The sequence below is a fragment of the Python bivittatus genome, unplaced genomic scaffold (assembly GCF_059951505.1).
Source record: "Python bivittatus isolate LINGU-HERP-01145 unplaced genomic scaffold, Pbiv_v1 ctg000700_np1212, whole genome shotgun sequence".
In the NCBI taxonomy this organism is placed as follows: domain Eukaryota; kingdom Metazoa; phylum Chordata; class Lepidosauria; order Squamata; family Pythonidae; genus Python; species Python bivittatus.
In genome coordinates, this window is record NW_028277098.1 from 39,660,026 (window position 1) to 39,679,273 (window position 19,248).

Here is a 19,248-nt window from a genome sequence, read left to right on the forward strand (position 1 = left end):
TCTCTACTAAAGATATTTCTTTCTTTCAAGGAAATTACAAATCAAAGTATTAACTGTGGATGGATGGATGGATGGATGGATGGATGGATGGATGGATGGATGGATAGATAGATAGATAGATAGATAGATAGATAGATAGATAGATAGATAGATAATTATAAACAAATTACCCTGTCTGCTAGTCCACCAGGAACGATAGTCCTTACCACCACACCACTTGATTTTCCTCCTACAATTCCAAAACCTAATCCTGAGCCATCATTAATCAGTTCAACTTCTTCAGTGTGGCCCCACTTGACCTAGAAAAGTAGAAAAGTCATTTTACAGTGATCTTTCAAAAAATGAAAACACTAAAAAACATTTGCCATAGAACTTATCATAGGGCTTCCAATCCATACAATAAAATAGGTACTTCTTTGTGGTTCCATCATCTGGGACATACATGAGATACAGTGGCTCATACCATTATAGTAAGCAGGATTGATAGAGAACGTGGATAACTATGCATGAAGACACCATAACATGCTTTATTACACCATACCATGAATTTCCTCTGAAGCATTTCTAATAAAAACACTAGGCCAGTTACATTGAATACCAAAATCATATCTGAAGCACTCTAAAGGACAAAAGAGGGGAGAGTATTTCATCTGCAAGCCTTTTTTTTTTTTTTTTGGTGTCTGAAATATGAAATGATGCACTGTTATCCTGTAGAAGATTCTGACAAATAACTATGAAAACTGCACTGGAATAATTATCTGGACCTATACAGAACAACGCACTGAACTGAAATGTGAGGAAAATGAGGAAAATACATCTTTGGGTGAATCTTTGGGTAAAAGTTTTTAGAGGTCTCAGATGAATGGGATCACCTTAATAAAACTGAAACATAGGAATGTGCAGCACCCTTGAAGCTGACATGAACTAGGCTGATTGTAAACCCCTTATCACAAACATCCCCATAGCAACGTAAGGGAGGATGTCTTCATCTTGGCAGCTGGCACCTTGAGCAATTTGTTTCTTCCCCTCTGACACTATTGCTTTCCTTATAGATAGCAGTTGTTCCTACAAGAAACTTGTACTTGTAGATAGCGGCCAAGAACAGGGACAGAAAGTAACTTGAGAAGTATTGCTCATTAAAATATGCCTGCATCATCAGATGAATATGTATACGTATGTGCTCTTTTCTCTTCCCCATTCTTGTAGAACTATATAAATGTCAGGGCATCCATTTTGCCTACAGGGGAGTGTCTCCCACTAACCTTTGGTGGGGTCCCCCTCCAGTACATACTGCCTAATAAACACTGCAGTGAAGCCTTGATTATTTTGCCTTTGTGTCCTGCATTTTGATTCCACAGAAACAAACAATGTTCATATGTTTTTAGATTTCTTGCTAGAGTACATACAACAGCCTGAACCATCATTGGTGGCTGGGGGAATTTCACAACAATCCCACAATAGAACAATGCCTGCTGATGCACTGGGCGTTCATGGCTTTTTCTTTTCCATACATGGGGCAAGAAAAAGGAGGATTTAGGGCTTGTTTCCTATCTGCGTTTATACATGAGAAAAGAACTTTGCATTGAGTTCTGTGCATTTTGGGATCCTAGTTCTCAGATCAAGAGAGGTTATTTGGTTCAGCAGGACCAAGTAGATAGATAACTAAAGATTCACCAGCTGCTTGATACTTTTGAACTGGAGCCAGAGAACATCAATGACATTAACATACTGGGCTGAGCTGGTCAAGTTATGATTAAGTGGCGAGAAAAAACCCATAGCATTTATTAGTTGGGGAGCAGCAGGTCAGGTAGGAAAAATTGTGAATAATATAGTCAGAGGGCTGCAGGTGATTTCGGAATGGGTTCTACACAGGATGAGCTACACAATCTTGAGCGAGATGCTTTTCTCTACTCTGGGTCCATGTTTCTACTAATGGCTAGCCAGATTCTTCAATGAAGTTTTCCTGCAGGCATGACAAACCCCAGTATTTCCTTGTCATACTTAGGAAAACTCAAACTGACAGGACTGACTGAGCTGTTGGAACTGAATGTAGCAGATACGCTTTGCAAGAAAGCAGGAGAAAAAACTTCTTGTTCCTCTCTTCCTTTTCTTTCTTTTACTGTTCATAAAATCACAGTTGTGTACAGTAGCAAGGCCTATGTTTAATTTAGGGCAAATCCAAAACTGAGTTTCAGAAAAGATTTGTTCAGTCTTCTTTGTAAGCTCTTCTGATATATTGTAGATAGGACTATGTTTTACCAGGCAACACTATGTATCTGGGAAATATTTCCCTCCTCCCACTTTTCCCCACAACCACCACCCTGTGAAGTAGGTTAAGCTGAGAGAGAGCAACTGGCCCAAAGTCACCCAGTGAGCTTCCATGACTGAGGGTGGACTAGAACCTGGATCTCCCCACTCCTAGTCCAACATCTGAAGTGCTAACCACCCTGGCTCTCCCCCCACTTTTTTTTCATTTCACAAGATGCCACTGCCAGTCTGCTTGCCCTCTCCTCGTTTCCTTCCTCCTGCTCTCACCACACTGCTAACTTGCTGCCTCACCGTTGCTACTCCCTCTCCTGCAGCTCTATAATAGGACTTTTTTTTTTTAATTTTTTTACCTAGCAGTGAGTTGATCCAAACAAACACTGTGTTTGAGGTGCAGCATCACCTTGTGCAGTCAAATAAAAGCAAACTATGGACACAGGTTCAAACTTCCTGTGACTTAAGTAAAAAAATATTCAGGCTATGAGGATGATTTAATAACGAAGGAAATTTTTAAATCCTCTGTAAGGAAGTTAGGGTTTATTTTGTCAGATGCTTTAAGGAAATAAAATGGTTACTTTTAATGGTTTCAACTTCAGAGAAATAACCACTACTAATGAACCACTAAGTCTCGCATAATCATAAAAAGAAATAAAAGTTCCTTCAGTTAAGAAAGTTCCTTCAGATCTATGCTTGTAACAAATCATCAGTTTAACAATTACAAATTTAATAATCTCTACCACCAAGCCACTTGAGCCTCAAGACAGGTAAGTAATGGATACCACTGGAAAAGATTAAAACCACAATACTGTTTCATTACTACCATATTATAATCAGTTGCTCATGTTTATTAGTTACAAGGAGTTAAGATTTACATGGCATCAAGTAGCTACAAAATAAGCTCCTCCTATTATTTACATAATTGCTGCCCGATTACCTGCTATTTCATTCATCTAGAAATGTCTGGAGTTTGGCAGCTAATAAATTTAAACAGAGAAGGAGGAGGAGGAGGAGGAGGAGATTATACACTAAATATAGAAAGCTCACTCATAAATGGCTAGACTGATGCTCTCTTTAAGGCACTCCAAACTTAACAATTGTGAAAATCTCCACACATAAAATCTCACATCTAGAACTGCTTAGAATCGCAATTACTTACTCTGAAATAGTTTAAGTTTTACTACATCAAATGCATCCTAAGGTAATGAAGGAACTAGCTGATGATCTGGCTCATCCCTTATGTATTTTTCTGAGAAATCCTAGAGAACTGGTAATATGCTGGGTTACCAAAATGCAAATGTTGTCCCTGTTTTCATCCAGGGATTACAAATCAATCCAACAGTGATACCTAAGAAACTGTCTACAGAATATCATAAAAAGTTTAATAAAGACCACAAAATCAATCATGGATTTGTCAAGAACAGGTCTCACTAGACTAAACTAATCTCATTTTTGATTGGGTAGCTTACTTAACAGTTTATAGGTATCTGTAATCATGATATATTTTGGGTTTAGCAAAGCATTTGAAAAACCATTCATTTATGCATTCATTGCCTGCATATGCTAGGCCTTATATAGTGTTTCAATCCAGGATGACCCCATAATCTGTGAACTGGCAAGCTAATAAGGATAGGTAGATAGCATGACCATTAAGTTGATAAATTACTGGCTCAAAAAGTATTCATCAGTGGTTCCACATCAAACTAGAGAGCAGTATCAAGTGTAGAAGGACAAGGATCAGTCCTGATCCTCTACTCATTGATATTTTTTATTAACAACTTGAATGAAAATGTAGAGGAAATGCTTATCAAATCTGAAAGTAATACAAAATTGATGGAAAAGCTAATACTCTATAAAACAAGAAATAAATTTAAACAGTCTTGATACGTTAGTGAAGTAGGCTGAAAGTAAAAGTATGAAATTTAACAGAGACAAATGCAAAGTTAATCACTAAATAAACACAAATCAAATGCACAGTAATGGTACCTGTGAAAAATATCCTGCAATATTGAACATGAAGAAGCTGTGTGATGAGGGTGTAAAAAAGGCAGATGTGATTTTTGGTTGCATCAACAGTAATATTTCTAAATTGTACCACTATATTATGGTTTGGTCAAACCCCACATTTGTAGAACCAGTTACCTTTTGTGTTTAGGGGTGTGTGTGTGTGTGTGTTTCATTGGATTGGGTTCATCGCCTGTATGGGATACTTTAATTTGGATTCCTGCCCTGAGAAAAAAGTTGGAATCAATGGCCTAAAAGGTCTCTTCCCCCCCACCCCCATGATTCTAAGCAAAATAATTGTAAGACTACATATGTTGTTGAATCCGTTGGTTAAATTTACTGCTCCTCAAACTGAAACAGATCTTCTAAGCAGAGTATACAAAGGTTAGCAACAATGCCTAGTTTTCTTTTTTGAATCATAATATCATCTCCAATATTTGCTTTTCACTGTGCCCCATAATATTAACCAGACTTCACAGTTTTAATTCCATTGTTGTACGATAGAGAAGTAATGTAGATATTTCCAAATATATTGGTTTTGGACCATTCCCATACTATCTACCATCCATTTTTTTAATGGAAAGTTGTGAACAAATGTAAGTATTCAAAATGCACAAAGCAAAACAAAAACAAAAAATGATTATAGACCAACATCAGAAATTGTATTCCAATTCAGTGGATTGGCCACTACTTGCATATTTACGTAAATCATTTAAGAGCCAAAAAATGTGATATCCTGCTATCTTAGACTACAGTACTGTGCATGGATAATTTTTTAACTATGTTTCAAGCAGCTCCTATAGTCAGAATAATAAGGATGTTCCAAAAACTTCCAGAACAAACTGTATGGAGTAAAATTACACAACGCAACTTATCTAACGTGTAAACACTGGAGACGTGCTAAAGACTCTTGCAAAATCATATTCTGATTCTTATAAAATGTGAACTTACAATTTCAGGTACATTAGCATCACTAACAGCAGAGGAGTCCTTACTGCTGCTTTGGGTGGGGCCCCTGGCCACAATCAAATGTAAAGACCCCGTGGACTGCTGGAGCAATAGGATTGCCTGCTGATGAGAAATGTGCAGGTCCAATGGTGTATGATTTACAGCCAATATCTGATCATTTTCCTTTAACCTTTGATCCCTTGGATAAAGCAGAGATGATAGTTAAAAGTGCTGCAGAAACCTTTCTTCAAATTGTTAAAGAATAAATTAAACAAACACAACCCACAGGTATATTGAATATTAGCAAACAGATTCTTGGGTTTAGATGCAAAATGAGATATTGCACTAAGCCACAGTTTGTGTAATCACCGTTTTTTTTTTAATAAGTACAATTGACAGGTTTTATATAACATGTTAAAGCATAAAGCATAGCCAACAGATTACAATGGCTGGGCTCAGATATAAACCAAAACCAAACAAACAGCATCTTCTATTATAACAGTATACGAACTAAGTTACAACATTGGGTACGATCAGCATAAGGTGCCACCAAGCCCCCAAATCTAGACAAAGGCTGGATTTACACACCGTACTAAGCAATGTTGTGGTTTGGTTTTGGTTTAGTATGGTCTTTCATTTCAGCTAAAATGTGATGTGTGAACTGATTCACTCTCTGCCAGTGGTTTCATGGGTATATCAAATAACAGAACTGTGAACTGTGCTGCACCAGTTGCATGTATATCAACTATAACATTCAGTTTACTTACATTTATAAGTAAGTTTATCTAAGATGTACCAGATCATGAAGTACTATCAATGATGACATATTTTTCTTTTATGAAACTAAATTCTGTTTTAATAAACCACCCATTAACCAAAAACTCAATTGAATGATTCTATCTAGAAAGACTATAAACTCCATACCGCCAACACTGATTATGCCTTCAAATGGCCTCTTGTCCACCATCAGTGAGATTCATTCTAACTTTCCACCATGATTTGTCTTATTTCTTTATCGCATCATGTTTCCTTAAAAGCCAAGGAGCTTATTTGGGACTATTCAACAAGAGAAGGCACTCAGGATTGATTATGTAAATCACCATAGTTGTTTCTCCCTTCCAGCAGGAAATCAGAACTTTAAAAAGTTGACAAGATAATTCCCAGGAAATGTCAAGAAATCATTAAGTTCAGTCAGCCTCTTCGAGGAGACGATATATTCTTAACAGAGAGCAATACTGTATAATCATTGTAATGGAACTATTGAAATTTTTTACTAACTGTACCATCATCATCCCATTTATCACAGAAAAAGCTGACCTGAAGTGTGTCCTGATCTGATCTAGTTACCATCTGGCCAGGTTGCCAGGGAAACTATAAAATCCAGAAAATTTCAAAAGGACATCTTAGATTGTGTCAAGAAGTCTTGCTACATAGGAAACAAATTTCTTACCTGGCTGCTATGCTTCCTGGCTGTACTTCTTTCACAAAGATACCAACTTCTCCAATGCTTTGGTTTTTAAGAGCAATCACACTAAATCCAAGGCCCCCATTAAATGGTTTCTCGATATCTATATACTCAATTTGCCTGCCCTAAAAAAGAGAAAAGTAATGTTATAAACAAAGTATTTCTACAATTGCAAAATATGATTTTCTCTTAATAAAGGTAAACTAAAACTTGTATTTAAACTTAAGTGAAAATCTACCAAATCTGCAGAACCTAAAAAGTATGGTCACACTTTCTTCATGTTCAAAACATTAACCCTATATCTATTCCATTTGTTTTGTAAAGCCATCTTAAAATAAAATCTATATACAACATTTCTCCTAAATAAATAAATAAATAAATACAGGTAGTCCTTGCTTAACCATTGTAATTGGCACCAGAATTTCCATCACTAAGCGATGCAGATGTAAAGTGCTACATCATGTGTCTGCATCACTTAGCAATGACAATCCCAGCAGTCTCTGTTGCTGTTGTTAAGTGAGTATCGTGGGTCATTAAGTGAGCACCTCCTTGCAACATCCTGCCGGCTTCTCACAAGCAAAGTCAGTGGGGAAGCCAGCAGGAAGTTGCAAGTCCCAGAAGCAGACCGGTAGACAGATAAGTGGCTGCTGCCAGGTGGGAGAGGGTATGCGGGAGGCTGGTGAAGCGCGGCGTGAGGCAGCAGGGCCAGGGGGTAGGTGTTGCTGGGTGGGAGAGACTTATTGGAGCAATCTGCAACCTTCCCTGCCGGCTTCCCTATTAACTTTGCTTGTGAGAAACGGGCAGGGAAGGTCACAAATGGCAATCACGTGACTGCAGGTTGCTGCAGCTGTCGTAAATACAAGCCAGTTACCAAGCTCCCAGATTGTGTTCATGTGACTGCAGGGGTGCTGGGATGGTCAGAACTTTGAGGACTGGTTGTAAGTACCAATTGTTAAATGCCGTCATAACTTTGAACAGTCGCTGAACAAGTGATTGTTAACCAAGGACTACCTGTAAAAGGTGTCATTGTTTCTACAGAAAATATTTTCAAGCGTATAAAATTCTGATCAATCAAAAATTACACTTACAGCAAAAAAATGGCTTTAACAATAGTTCTATTGTTTCATAATTTGCTATTTCCATGTGATTTAATGCTATAAGCCATTGTAGTGACTCAAACTATGTCACTAAGTAGGACACAGCCTGGAGTTAAATTCCCATGTAGCGTAAGTAACCTTAATCAATGTCAAAATACTATTTTTCACTGAGCAGTTAGTCAGCAACTCCAAGCTCAGTGGCACGTTATGCCTTCATGGGGCCTTAGGCAAAATAAAATTTAGGGTCCCCCAAAGTTTTGATGCAAAAAAAAAAAATGACACTCCCCCTGCCCTCTTGGCCCCACATGGCATCCCCTAACTTCCCAAGGAGGAAAAGGGGTCTGGCTGTTCCAGTGCCAATGAGAAAGGGGGGAGCTGAACTTGGGCCCAGGTGCCCTCAACTAATGCCCTCCACAGATCCCCCAAGTGGCACCCACCTGACCACCCACCTTCTCAGTCCCAAAGCTACACCCGCTGCCGCTGTTCTCACTGCCACCACCGCCCAGGACTGCTCTTTTGCCGGTTCCTGTTGGGGAGGGAGATGGGCATCCTCAGGCAGGTGGAGCTCAGCAGGGTGTGGGTGAGGTGGGGCCAAGCCCAGCCTGCCTCTGAGCGTGAGCAGAGCACCAAGGGGCCTTGTCAGGCAAGTGCACATTCTACAGCTTAACGCCGCCCCCCCCCCGGCATATTTTGCAAAACAGCGCTTGGGCCCCTGCCACCTCTGAGAGTGTGCAAAGGACACCCCATTCCCCCACCCCACCTATCTCCAGGAGAAACTCTGAGGTTTTGCTACCAGACGTGGAGCAGGAAAGAGTCTCCCCTGCCACTGGCCACTGGCGGGCAGGCCCAAAAATGTGATTTTGAGGACCCTCTTTTTGGGGGCCCTAGGCAAATGCCTAATTTGCCTGTGGTATAATGCACCACTGACCAAGCTGACCGTGGCTCATTTTACAAAAGTTAGGTAGGGTCTGGCCTGATTAGTACTTGGATGGGAGATCACCAGGAAACCTCAAGGCTGTAGGTTAAACTGGAAAGTTTTTTTAAAAATCCCAGTCTATGGCAAACCATTTCTGTATTGCTGCTAATAAAACTAAAAGGAGATGCTGTTGTAGTCACCAGAAAACCAGACTGATTTGAGGGAGATATTACCCTTTTTTTCTCTCTTTTAACTAGGGCTTTACCTCATCACAAATACTGAGCTCATAACCCCCTACAAAGGAAATTATGGTCACATAACATCCACTGGGCACTGCTAAAGTACATGGCATGAAACACAGTAGAATCTCTGGCAAGCTCTGTTAGAGATTAGTATAGACCACAGGTAGAGTAAAGAGGGCATTTTTATTGAAGAAAACTGCAGAAGTATAAAGAAGACCTCTCAAGCAGAAAAGGATGCAAGGTTTTATGTAAGTAAAGCCAGCAATTTTATGTCTGAAAAGCTACAAGAAGGCTCTTCAGATTAAGGAGCAGTACAATAATATGAACCTGGTGATTGTTTACCACATTTTTTATTAATGTCAGCCTTGTATCTAACTATCCACAGTGCTTTTTTCATGTTAAATGGCAACATATCTGTTGAAGGACTGAAAGGAAATATTATCTGCATCTGACAATTACAGACCTTCCAGTTCAAGGATCCTACACAATCAGTGTTAATAGTCACAGGAAAGAACATGACAACAGACAATGTCTTCATAATTTCCTTTCAGTCCTTCTCACGCAATACATCAAAGTAGCAGACAGTACGCGTGACCATTCCAGATACCATGGGGCTTTTGTGTCTTCCTGGCCATAAAGACCAGCAGTGATTCAAGTTCATTTTATTTATTATTTATTTGATTTATATAGCTGTCCATCTCACATAGGTGACTCTGGGCAGCATACAATAAAAGAGATTAAAAAACAAATAAAATACATAATATAAAATAAAACACATAGCAGCCGAGCATCATAAAATAAGCATCAACAAAGCCAAGAGATGGGCTCTATTACACTCCTGAGGCTCCAGGCCCCAAACCAAATTTTTAGGGTCTTAAGAAAGGACAGCAGGGTTGGCGCTAACCTAATCTCAGATGGAATGGTGTTCCACAGGGTGGGCACCATGGCAGAAAAGGCCCTCCTCCTGAGCCCCACCAGCTGCTACTCCTTAGCCAATGGCACTTGAAATGTGTCTCTCCTGTTGGACCAGGTGGATAGGTAGAAACAATTGGGAAAAGATGGTCCCATAAGTCCGTCATGCCATTGTTATAGAATATTCCAGTACTCTGAGAATAAAGGCAGAAATTCTGGGAGAATATTTTTGGAACTGTTGACCAGCAAGTCACAAGGACAATAACTGCCAGATATTGAGACCAAAAGGGTTACTGTGTTTTAAAGAGTTGCCAGGAGGCTGTTCTATCAATCGCTGCTATTATCTGTGAAGCATTGCATTCGTATATTCTAAGAAGGCAATCAGAATAAAGTATCAGCAGACTTTTGTTTAAAAATGTAATTCACGATTCATAAATTGATTTTAGTAACCGTGAGGTTTGGAATAAAAAGGGAACTTTTATATAATATACCATTGCATCTTTACCTTCGCCATCCTTTGGATTATCAAATTAAATTCATCCACTTCGAATCTGGAAATCAGCGGAGCCATCCTCTTGTCATTCTGGATGTTCTCATTAACAACAGGGTGTGGGTCAGCATCAAACACCAACAACCCTCGCCTAGTAAAGTCAAAATCCACTGAACGATCTGGAGGCATATACCTAAGCTGTGAAGAACAAAGCAAGATATTACCACAGATTCTAAATACTTCATACAAAATAATAGCACTAGTGGGCGTACTGTACTGCTTAAGTAAGATGGCAGCTCCGTTTATATTTTGAAAAACAACATTCTCTTCTAGAACACTAGTAAATCAGCCAGCAACTGAACATGTCAATACACCAAGTACTTATTATTTACCTCAAGTATATGAATGCCAAAAAAGAGAATTCTTTTGCAGCTAAAAGCAAGGTGGACAAAAAATAATCATCCTGAATTGTTAATATAAGTTGGCACTTCTTATATTTTAGTTTAGGATTCATTCATTCTACTTACTGTTATTTCGCGTTCTTCATTTTCTTACATAAAGGAACTTTTGAACTCAGGGAAGAATAAAGTATTTCAAAATATTCTGCAACTCAGGGTTGTTGTTTTTTGTAATTATATAATCCAGCCAAATCAAATTGTGGAAAAGGCGCAATTTGATCAGATAATAAGACAACAATAAGACAATAATCAGATTATCTGTATATATTTTCTCAGAGGGACATAATTGGTCACAGTGATTTGCATCTTCATTTTCAGGGGGAAAAAAATCACAATAACCGACAAAACCCTTTCAATTTTAAGTGACAATCAGTGCCTCTTCATTTTGCTCCGCTCCACATAACACACATTTTAGGACAAAAGGCCATTGGACTAGAAGCTGGGAGACCATAAATTCTAATCCTGCCTTAAGCACAGAAGGCAGGTAGGTGCTTTTGGGTCACTCTCTCTCAGCCATAGGAAGACGGCAATGGCAAACCACTTCTGCAAATGTTGCCAAGAAAACTGCATGTACTTGTCCACCAAGAATCAAGACTAACTCAAAGGCAAAAAAAAAAAAAAGGTAGAACCAATATCTAACAGAAAATCTGAAACTTCACGTATACCTTGGATAGCATTTCTTTTCTGCGCTTTATATCAGAGACATTTTTGGCTCCCAAGATCTAGGCACTTTGCTTTTGAAAACTGACAAGAAAAGTGGCACTCTAATGATTTATTACTTTTTTTTTAGAAATAGTGTGTATCAACAGTTAATGATACTGTTAGAGGAATTAAACTTTAATTACGTATATTTTAATAACATGTTACTTCCTAGAGCTTCCTTACTAGGTTGGAATATAAGCCCTTATAAATAAAAAGCATCATATAATTTTGAATCAAATAAAATTCACTTTAAACCCATATTTGCACAGGAGTTATCACAGAAGTCACAAAACCAGTCTGTATTGTAGACTGTTCAGACAAAATACATTCCGTAATTCAGCTATTAACTGAAGGGATGTAATTTGTTTAGAGAATGTCAGGTAAAGACTGGCGATGATCCAGATAAATATATCTCCAAAATTCATTGGCAGCTGTTATAGATAGTTCTATAACATCTTATATGCTCCACATAGGAGACTATTAACTTTGGCCTGAATTGGGATGCTACCTATTAGGGCAACAACTGGCAGATATATTAGCTTCCCATATGAAAGCCAAACTTGTTTCTGTTCAGACTTGGAGGTAGAATCTGTTCCATATGTACTATTAAAATGTCCATTGCACACCCAGTGGCAACCAAGTTTAATTGTTAATAACTGTAATTGCCAGTGTGACCAGGAGGCTGTTACCCTTCTCCTGGGTGACCACCCTTTAGAAATCTCTAAGAAGATTGCAGAATTCCTATCAATAACTGTAGCTGTGAGAAACCATCTGGTTCCTCCTTCATGCTATTAGCTGCTAATTGCTTTAGGATTTTCTCGCAATCTTAAAATTCCCTTTTATAGTTATTGTATTAAATGCTGGTTTTTTATTGTGCTTGGTCTTGGACCATCAATAAATTTTTGATTTGATTTGATTTGCGGCTGATCATTGTCTTAAACCTAGCCTATCCCACAGCAATATGTACATCAATGTCATCAAGGAGACGAATCATGTAAATGCCCTGAGATCTTTATTGGAAAATCAGGATATAAATATAATAAATAAACCCTGACCCAATTCTTAGTGCTATTTTTTTAAATAAAGTGGTACTGATTACTTTTTTTAACTGTTAGATGTGTTCAGTTTTGCCATGTAGAATAGTATACAATAAAGATATATTTTCACACAAAAGTAATGCACAAATATCACTCCGATTTGACACGTCAAATTTGTCATGAATGGTATATTCCCCTAATAGGTCATAATTATGCTGGCTGGGGAATGTTGGGGAGTGAAAGTCCATACATCTTAAAGTTGCTAAGGTTGAGAAACTCTAGACAAAGTGGGAGGTGGACAAAGCAGAATGTTGCTGAACTTCAATTCCATTAACTCCCTCCCTTTTTTTTTTTCTTCCCCCATCTGGATTTTAAATCATCATGCCTGATGAAAAGCTTTTGGAAACCCAGAACCCTGCATTTGAGAGTTCAATATTTGTGCAACTTCAACTAATTCAATAATGATACTAAATAATGAATTACAGGAAGGAGAAAAGATGCAAAATCATCCTGGTATGATCCTGATACCTCCCACAAACATTACCACTATTTCAAAAATATCTTGCAAACGTAACCATTCAGCATCAGTCAGACCTTTCTCTTTTATTACTTACTTGATCCTTTAGCTGCTTGATTGACTGCTGAAGAGTCAGCATGTGATTGAATAAAGGATTCTTGAGAGTGTTGTATAGAAAAGCCAGATTATCACTCTGGGAAGTATCTCCTTTCTCATGAAGTTTCATTAGTAGACGCTCCAGAATCCTCAGGACCTGCTGCTTATCTGTTGGATCACCCAAACATCATAACAATTCATTAAGAAATTACTTAAGACAACTGGAATTATTTCAACCACATGATAAGCTTATTTGAAAGACACTTACCCGCCATAGGATTTTCTGGCATCCTGGTTTATCTGCACCGCAGACTCAATATGACCTGAATTTTAGAATAAAGATGCAGATTAAGCTTTGGTTTTCAACACATCTTACTCTCAAGAACATAAATGGCAAGCACACGCATACATGCACACATACCTTTTTAGACTTATTGTTGCTACATTCAAGGATGCACAAAAAAGCGCAGTATGTATAGGATATGTGTGTACAAGTATTATAGTGTGTCCAGAGAACATTTCAGCCTAAAATGAGCAATGCTGCTCTTGTTATTTAAATACTGTCCTGCTACACCTGGAGATGGAATCTAGCCCAATGCAAAAAGGCACAAGTTCCCATCATGTTGTCCTGCTGTTATTTAAATTCATATTACTTCCATAGACATACTGTCTGGTAACATGTATAAACTGTCCACTACTACCAGTAGAAGCATATCAAGATAAACAGGAGCCACGCTAACAAAAGTTGTATTTTATCCCTGGCTTTCCATGTTGAATGCAAATACAACTACAGATACATCTGAATAAATCAGTTCAGGATTATACTGGAGAATTTAATTCTCAATGAATTCAGCACCATTTTCTATTTACATTTATGTATAATGTTAAGCCGTAATGTCATTTTTTGCTTAGCACAATGTCAGAAAGAACAACATCAAGATTTGGATTCCATAGTGGATATATTTTCCATCGCTCTGAGCTAAAAGAGGGAAAAAAGCCCTCATATGTGAACTAGCAGTTTAATAGAATTATTTAGAATTGTAATTTAAATTATTGATAAGCCTAAGATGAAGATGATGATCATGATCATCATTCTTCTAATTAGGAAGGCCTTGCTCTGTTGTACAGTGAAAAGGTATCTATCTCATATATACTTAAAAAGATAAAGCATTCTTAAGTCTAGCTTAATTCCTGGCTATCTCATGGATACCTCCATGTACCTTCTTCCAGATGTTCTTTCAACTTCCCAGTCTAGTTTACAGTTCCAGTACCAACCCAGGCCCAATCCTGCTTACTTTTTGAGCATATGCAAGATTCAGTAAAAAAATAAAAAGTCTCACCAAATGAGAATCCTTAGGCTGCAACCATGTGCCAATTAAGAATATGATCCTACAGACTTCAAATAGAATTTCTTTCAGGCAGGCATATCACATTGGCTGACGTCAGTGAGAACTAAGGAATAGAAGTTAAATAACTCACACTGTGTTTATTTAATGGTATTTGCAGATGATTATAAGTATGCCTATTCAGAAACTTTACTGAGTTTACTCCCTGGATAGGTATGCATTTTATTACATCACAGTCTCAAGTTTCTTCCTCTGGACTGGGCCTTCTATGTATTAATAGATACATTTGCATGACAGGCTTTTTAAAACCTGACTGTGCTTGCGAACTCACTGGGATTCCTTAGGCATAGAGTGACACTAGAATTACAAAAGTGTTCTCTCCAGCCCTGCTGTTGGGATTAGGCAAATTCTTAGATGCAAATTCAACCTGCATTACCCAACAAGAGAAACTGAAAATTCTAGAATATTATATCAATCACCATCTAAGCTCTCCTCTATTTTGAAGCGTTCTTATGCAACAGATACCACAATGAACCCTCTTGGATAACTATATGTTACTTGTCTAAATATATCCAGATTTAAATAGAAGTTTGAAAGAATCCCCCTTTTATTTTTTAGAAATAATATTGAAATTTTGCTTTATTTGTGAATTTTAGACTGGGAGTTAAAAATGCACTCTGAAGCAAACCTATTTCAATACTGACTTCTTAATAACATTGCCTAAATCTAGTACTGTACTTAATTTCCAAACTGAAAAAAAGAATGGCATCCTAAAAGGCACACCTTCCATTCCTTTTTTCTTCCATATGCTAGTTGCACTTTCGGTTCAGCACGTAAAAACTTACACTTAATGAGCCAGAGTTACTTTTACAAAAGTAACCATGGCTTCATCTGACTTATGCCATCACATTTTCCAAGCAGCCCTACCTGGTCAAATTCTCCTTGACCTCTCCCCCATAAAAAAGCGGAGCAAATGGAGAAGGCAGAGGCTCTTTACAACAGTATTCCCTTGTTTGCTGTTGTGCATTCCCAAGTTTGGAGTCCTCCAGACGTGTATGAACTTCAGATTCCAGAATTCAACAGCCAGCATAGCCTTTGTTGAGAATTCTGGGAATTGAAGGACACAGAACTGAGGATTCCCGATACAGAATACTAGCTGTGAGGGACTGAACAGTTCCCAGGAGGTTCTCTGTCACTGATGGTGGGTTTTGTAGTCCAGAAACAGCTGGTCGAGGATCAGTATGGATCCCTGAGAGAGTAGCTTCCTCTGCTTACTTTCACCTCTTGGGTTTATTCCCTGAGCCCAGTTACCAACAAGGAAAGGCTACACAAGCAGGCAGAGGTCCAACACCAATCAAAGGTCAGCACTGTTGGGTCCTTGGCAGCTGCCTGAATGCACAACCACCACGCTGGTGCTAACGTTAACGGCCAAGCTGAAAATATCTTGTCACGCCTGTACTTTGCACTAGCCGCGGCTTTAAGCTGTTTGCTCAGGCTTGAGACCGGGCGACTTTCAAAACAAGCGGCCCCTTTCCACGGTCAGCAGTCAGGCAGAGCCAAACGAGGAAGTCCAGCAGGGAAACCCTAATATATCGGGGAAATTAGCATCGGGATCTTCACAGATGTAGCTCTGAACATCTGAAACAAAAAACTACCGCGGGAAGGGAGAGGCACCCCCACCGCAGAGGTTTAAAGCTCAGCAAACCCGCCCACCCGAAGCGCAACAAGTCTTCCCGAAGTATTTTCGATTACGCTTCAAGCGTTCAGGAAGTGGGCGGCGGGCGTAACGCAAAAGCCAGACTGATGGACCTTCCAGCGGCAGCCCGCTGCTTCTCCTTCCCCCTACAGGGGCACTGTGGCTTCCCGGAGCCAGGAGGGTCGCCGGCAGCGCCTCTGGTTCGGAAGGACTCCTTACCTGATCGGCGGGGGGCGAGACCTGCCGCTTTGCAGTCCTCGCTTGTTCTTACCTGGGCGGAAGCGGGAGTTTAGTTTTACCCGCACCTCTCCTTGCAACACAGGAAGCCGACAGCGAGGGGGAGCCGCTCGGCGCTAAAGGAAATGAAGCCAGGCACCGCCAGAATAAGGATGGAAGAGGCGAGAGATCAGCTGCGAGAAGCAGGGGTCGCCGATATCGTGGAGTTGATGAGTCCCCGTGACGCCGATGGGTTTGGTTCGTGCCAGAAGGCTCGGATCCGTCTTTCGCCTGTCCTAGGAATACGGAGAAGGGCAGAGTCCAGGTGAAAGAGAAATGATGGCCCGTGGAAGAGGAATTAGACACAGTGGACGGGAGAAATTGGCCACGAGTGCAGGAGGGGCTAGGTGACAATGGGTTGTGTCGTGGAAACGTAGGTATTGGGGACAATCAAAGGGCAGAGGCTTTGACTCCATAGACTTTCGTTAGGCGTAAATGCATAATAATAGATAGAAATTTAAACATCACATGGGTCTAATTATTCATGACATAGATCTACTTCATTAATAACTGACAGTGATTAGTCAGTCTTTGGGTGAGATCAAATTTCCTATGTCACAAGTGCAAATGAAGCCAGGCACCGCCAGACTAAGGATGGAAGAGGAGAGCGATCAGCTGCCTGGCGAGAAGCAGGGGTCGCTGATATGGTGGAGGTGATAAGCAAACTGGATGGGTTTAGGAGCGTTGAATCAATACATCTGAATTTTCCATTGAGATCATGCAGTTGTCATTTTCTTTACATTATGAAGTTTCAATAAACAAGAATATTGATTGTTACTGGAGTTGCAGTCTCCGTTTTAATAGCAACAGGATGTGGAAGATTACATGAAACTTATATTCAGACAATGATACAGTGGATGGGTTCATACATCGTGCTAAGGAAAAAACCAAACAAACCACATTTTGGCTTAATATAGCATGGGAACCCAATCAGTATATTTGCTGTAGAATATGTTTTGTAAGATAAGAACATAGCTGGAACCATATGGGAATGAGCTCTGCCAATACCCAGTATTTAAATGCCATGAAAGGCTCTCCTGAAAAGCAAGAAATGAAAGTAACAAAAATCAGAATAATGCTTGGTCACCAATTCTCCCAAATGCACTTGTGATGTAGGAATTTGATCTCACCCAAAGACTGACTAATCACTGTCAGTTATTAATGAAGTAGATCTATGTCATGAATAATTAGACCCATGTGATGTTTAAATTTCTATCTATTATTATTATACTGATGTTTTTAACTGTGTTTGGTGCCCAGGATTGCTTTGGTGAGATGGGCAGCCTTATAAATTGAATAAAATCAATCACTCAATCTAAGGTTGATCTTACTTAACCAATTGCATGAGTAACCCCCAGTAACCATTCAAAAATCTCCAAACTCAGAGCCCAACTCAAAAAGGACAAGATGTTGGGGTGACCAAATTTCTGAAACTACATTAAATTAAATGTTAAACAGGGTTGTATTCTTGCTCCTCCACTATTCAGTTTTTATTTTAACTGTATTATGCAGGCTTTATCAACCAGCAAGTTTCATTGCCAAGTGGTAACCCACAGACCCACCTTGTACTGTTATATGCAAAGGCTGCTATTCTTTCTGTGTCTCAGGCAGACCTTGAGAAAACCCACCTAGTATAGGCCAGTTTCTGCCACCAAGAAAAACTTATAATTAACTGTATGAAAACAAAGATGATCCTACTTAGAAAAACACACTGCAACTGTCAACATAAATGCCAAATTAATGGCACCCAAATAGAACAAATTAAGTGCTTTAAATATTCATCCTCTAAATGGTAACAACAAATTCACAAAGTTTCATCCAATGCACAAATACTATAATTAGCCATGTAAGCCATAAAGGTAACAATTTTGCCTCAGTGAGAGTTAAATTGTTCAGTACTAAGATAATGTCAGTTCTGCTTTATGGTGTACAACTCAGCCCTCACAAAGACTTAAAGTCTTTAGATTCAGCCTAGCTAAATTTGTGAGAATCATCCTCCATGCCCCTCAATTTATCCATAATGTTCATGAGATTTGAACTAGGATGTATTTTTACAGCTGCTTGCATAATAACATGTCACCTAATATATTGGCTGAAAGTACACTTGAAGAGTGATTCAGTGCCTAACTCATTCTTATAGATACATTTAAGAAAATAATTGCTAATGATTTTTATTTATTTAGCCTCTCAGCTCAAGTGCTACAAATGGAGAAAACTATCTATGGAATTAAACAATGTATTCTCAATCTTGATCTACAAACTGAAAGATCTAAAGCTCCAAATTCTGCCTCAGAGAATAATCTTTTCACTATTGCAAAGTACTTTTTAAGGTTTCAGTGCTCTACCCTTGAAGCTGGCAGATGGATGGCTTAAAAATGTCTCCTGCCCAGACTGCCACTACAGATGCTCAGATGTATCCATAAAATTATCACTCACATCTTGCTGCATTGTCCACTCTGCCCTGACTGGTGATCTGCACTCTTATATTCACTCCTTGTTAAGCATAGGGTCTGGACCGAATCTGAGGCTATGCAATTTCTACTAGAAAACATCTTCACTGCAACCTCTTAAGAAAGTTGCTCAATTTTGTCCCTTTGCAGTTGCCATCCAAAGTCAACAAGCCTAAACTTGTTCTACTTTGGGATGGCATGTTGCTGTTTAGGAGACTCAAATGGTAGTGTTCTAATGTTAGTCACTGTCTCTTCGTCATATCACTTTTTCTTTTTTATTTGGTCTCTGATAATAAATAAATAAGGAACCAAATGTCATTCTTTTAAAATGTGT

The 19,248-nt window shown here is 39.0% G+C and overlaps 1 protein-coding gene across 2 annotated transcripts in view; it reads right to left on the reverse strand.

Annotated features, from left to right (window-relative positions):
* PATJ (PATJ crumbs cell polarity complex component) overlaps positions 1-16,765 on the reverse strand; it is a 154,657-nt gene extending 137,892 nt beyond the window's left edge. Inside the window, exons 1-8 of one of the 2 annotated variants that reach the window (XM_088154302.1) lie at positions 16,460-16,765; positions 14,487-14,598; positions 13,415-13,469; positions 13,148-13,314; positions 10,352-10,534; positions 6,665-6,804; positions 5,218-5,413; positions 171-299 (exon numbers count right to left, since the gene is read on the reverse strand). In XM_088154302.1, the coding sequence (XP_088010428.1) occupies positions 171-299; positions 5,218-5,413; positions 6,665-6,804; positions 10,352-10,534; positions 13,148-13,314; positions 13,415-13,436 (837 nt within the window). In that variant the 5' untranslated portion in view covers positions 13,437-13,469; positions 14,487-14,598; positions 16,460-16,765. Of the gene's footprint in view, positions 1-170; positions 300-5,217; positions 5,414-6,664; positions 6,805-10,351; positions 10,535-13,147; positions 13,315-13,414; positions 13,470-14,486; positions 14,599-16,407 lie in introns of both variants that reach the window. The other variant, XM_088154301.1, reaches the window with a different exon arrangement.
* Between the last annotated feature and the right edge of the window lie 2,483 nt (positions 16,766-19,248).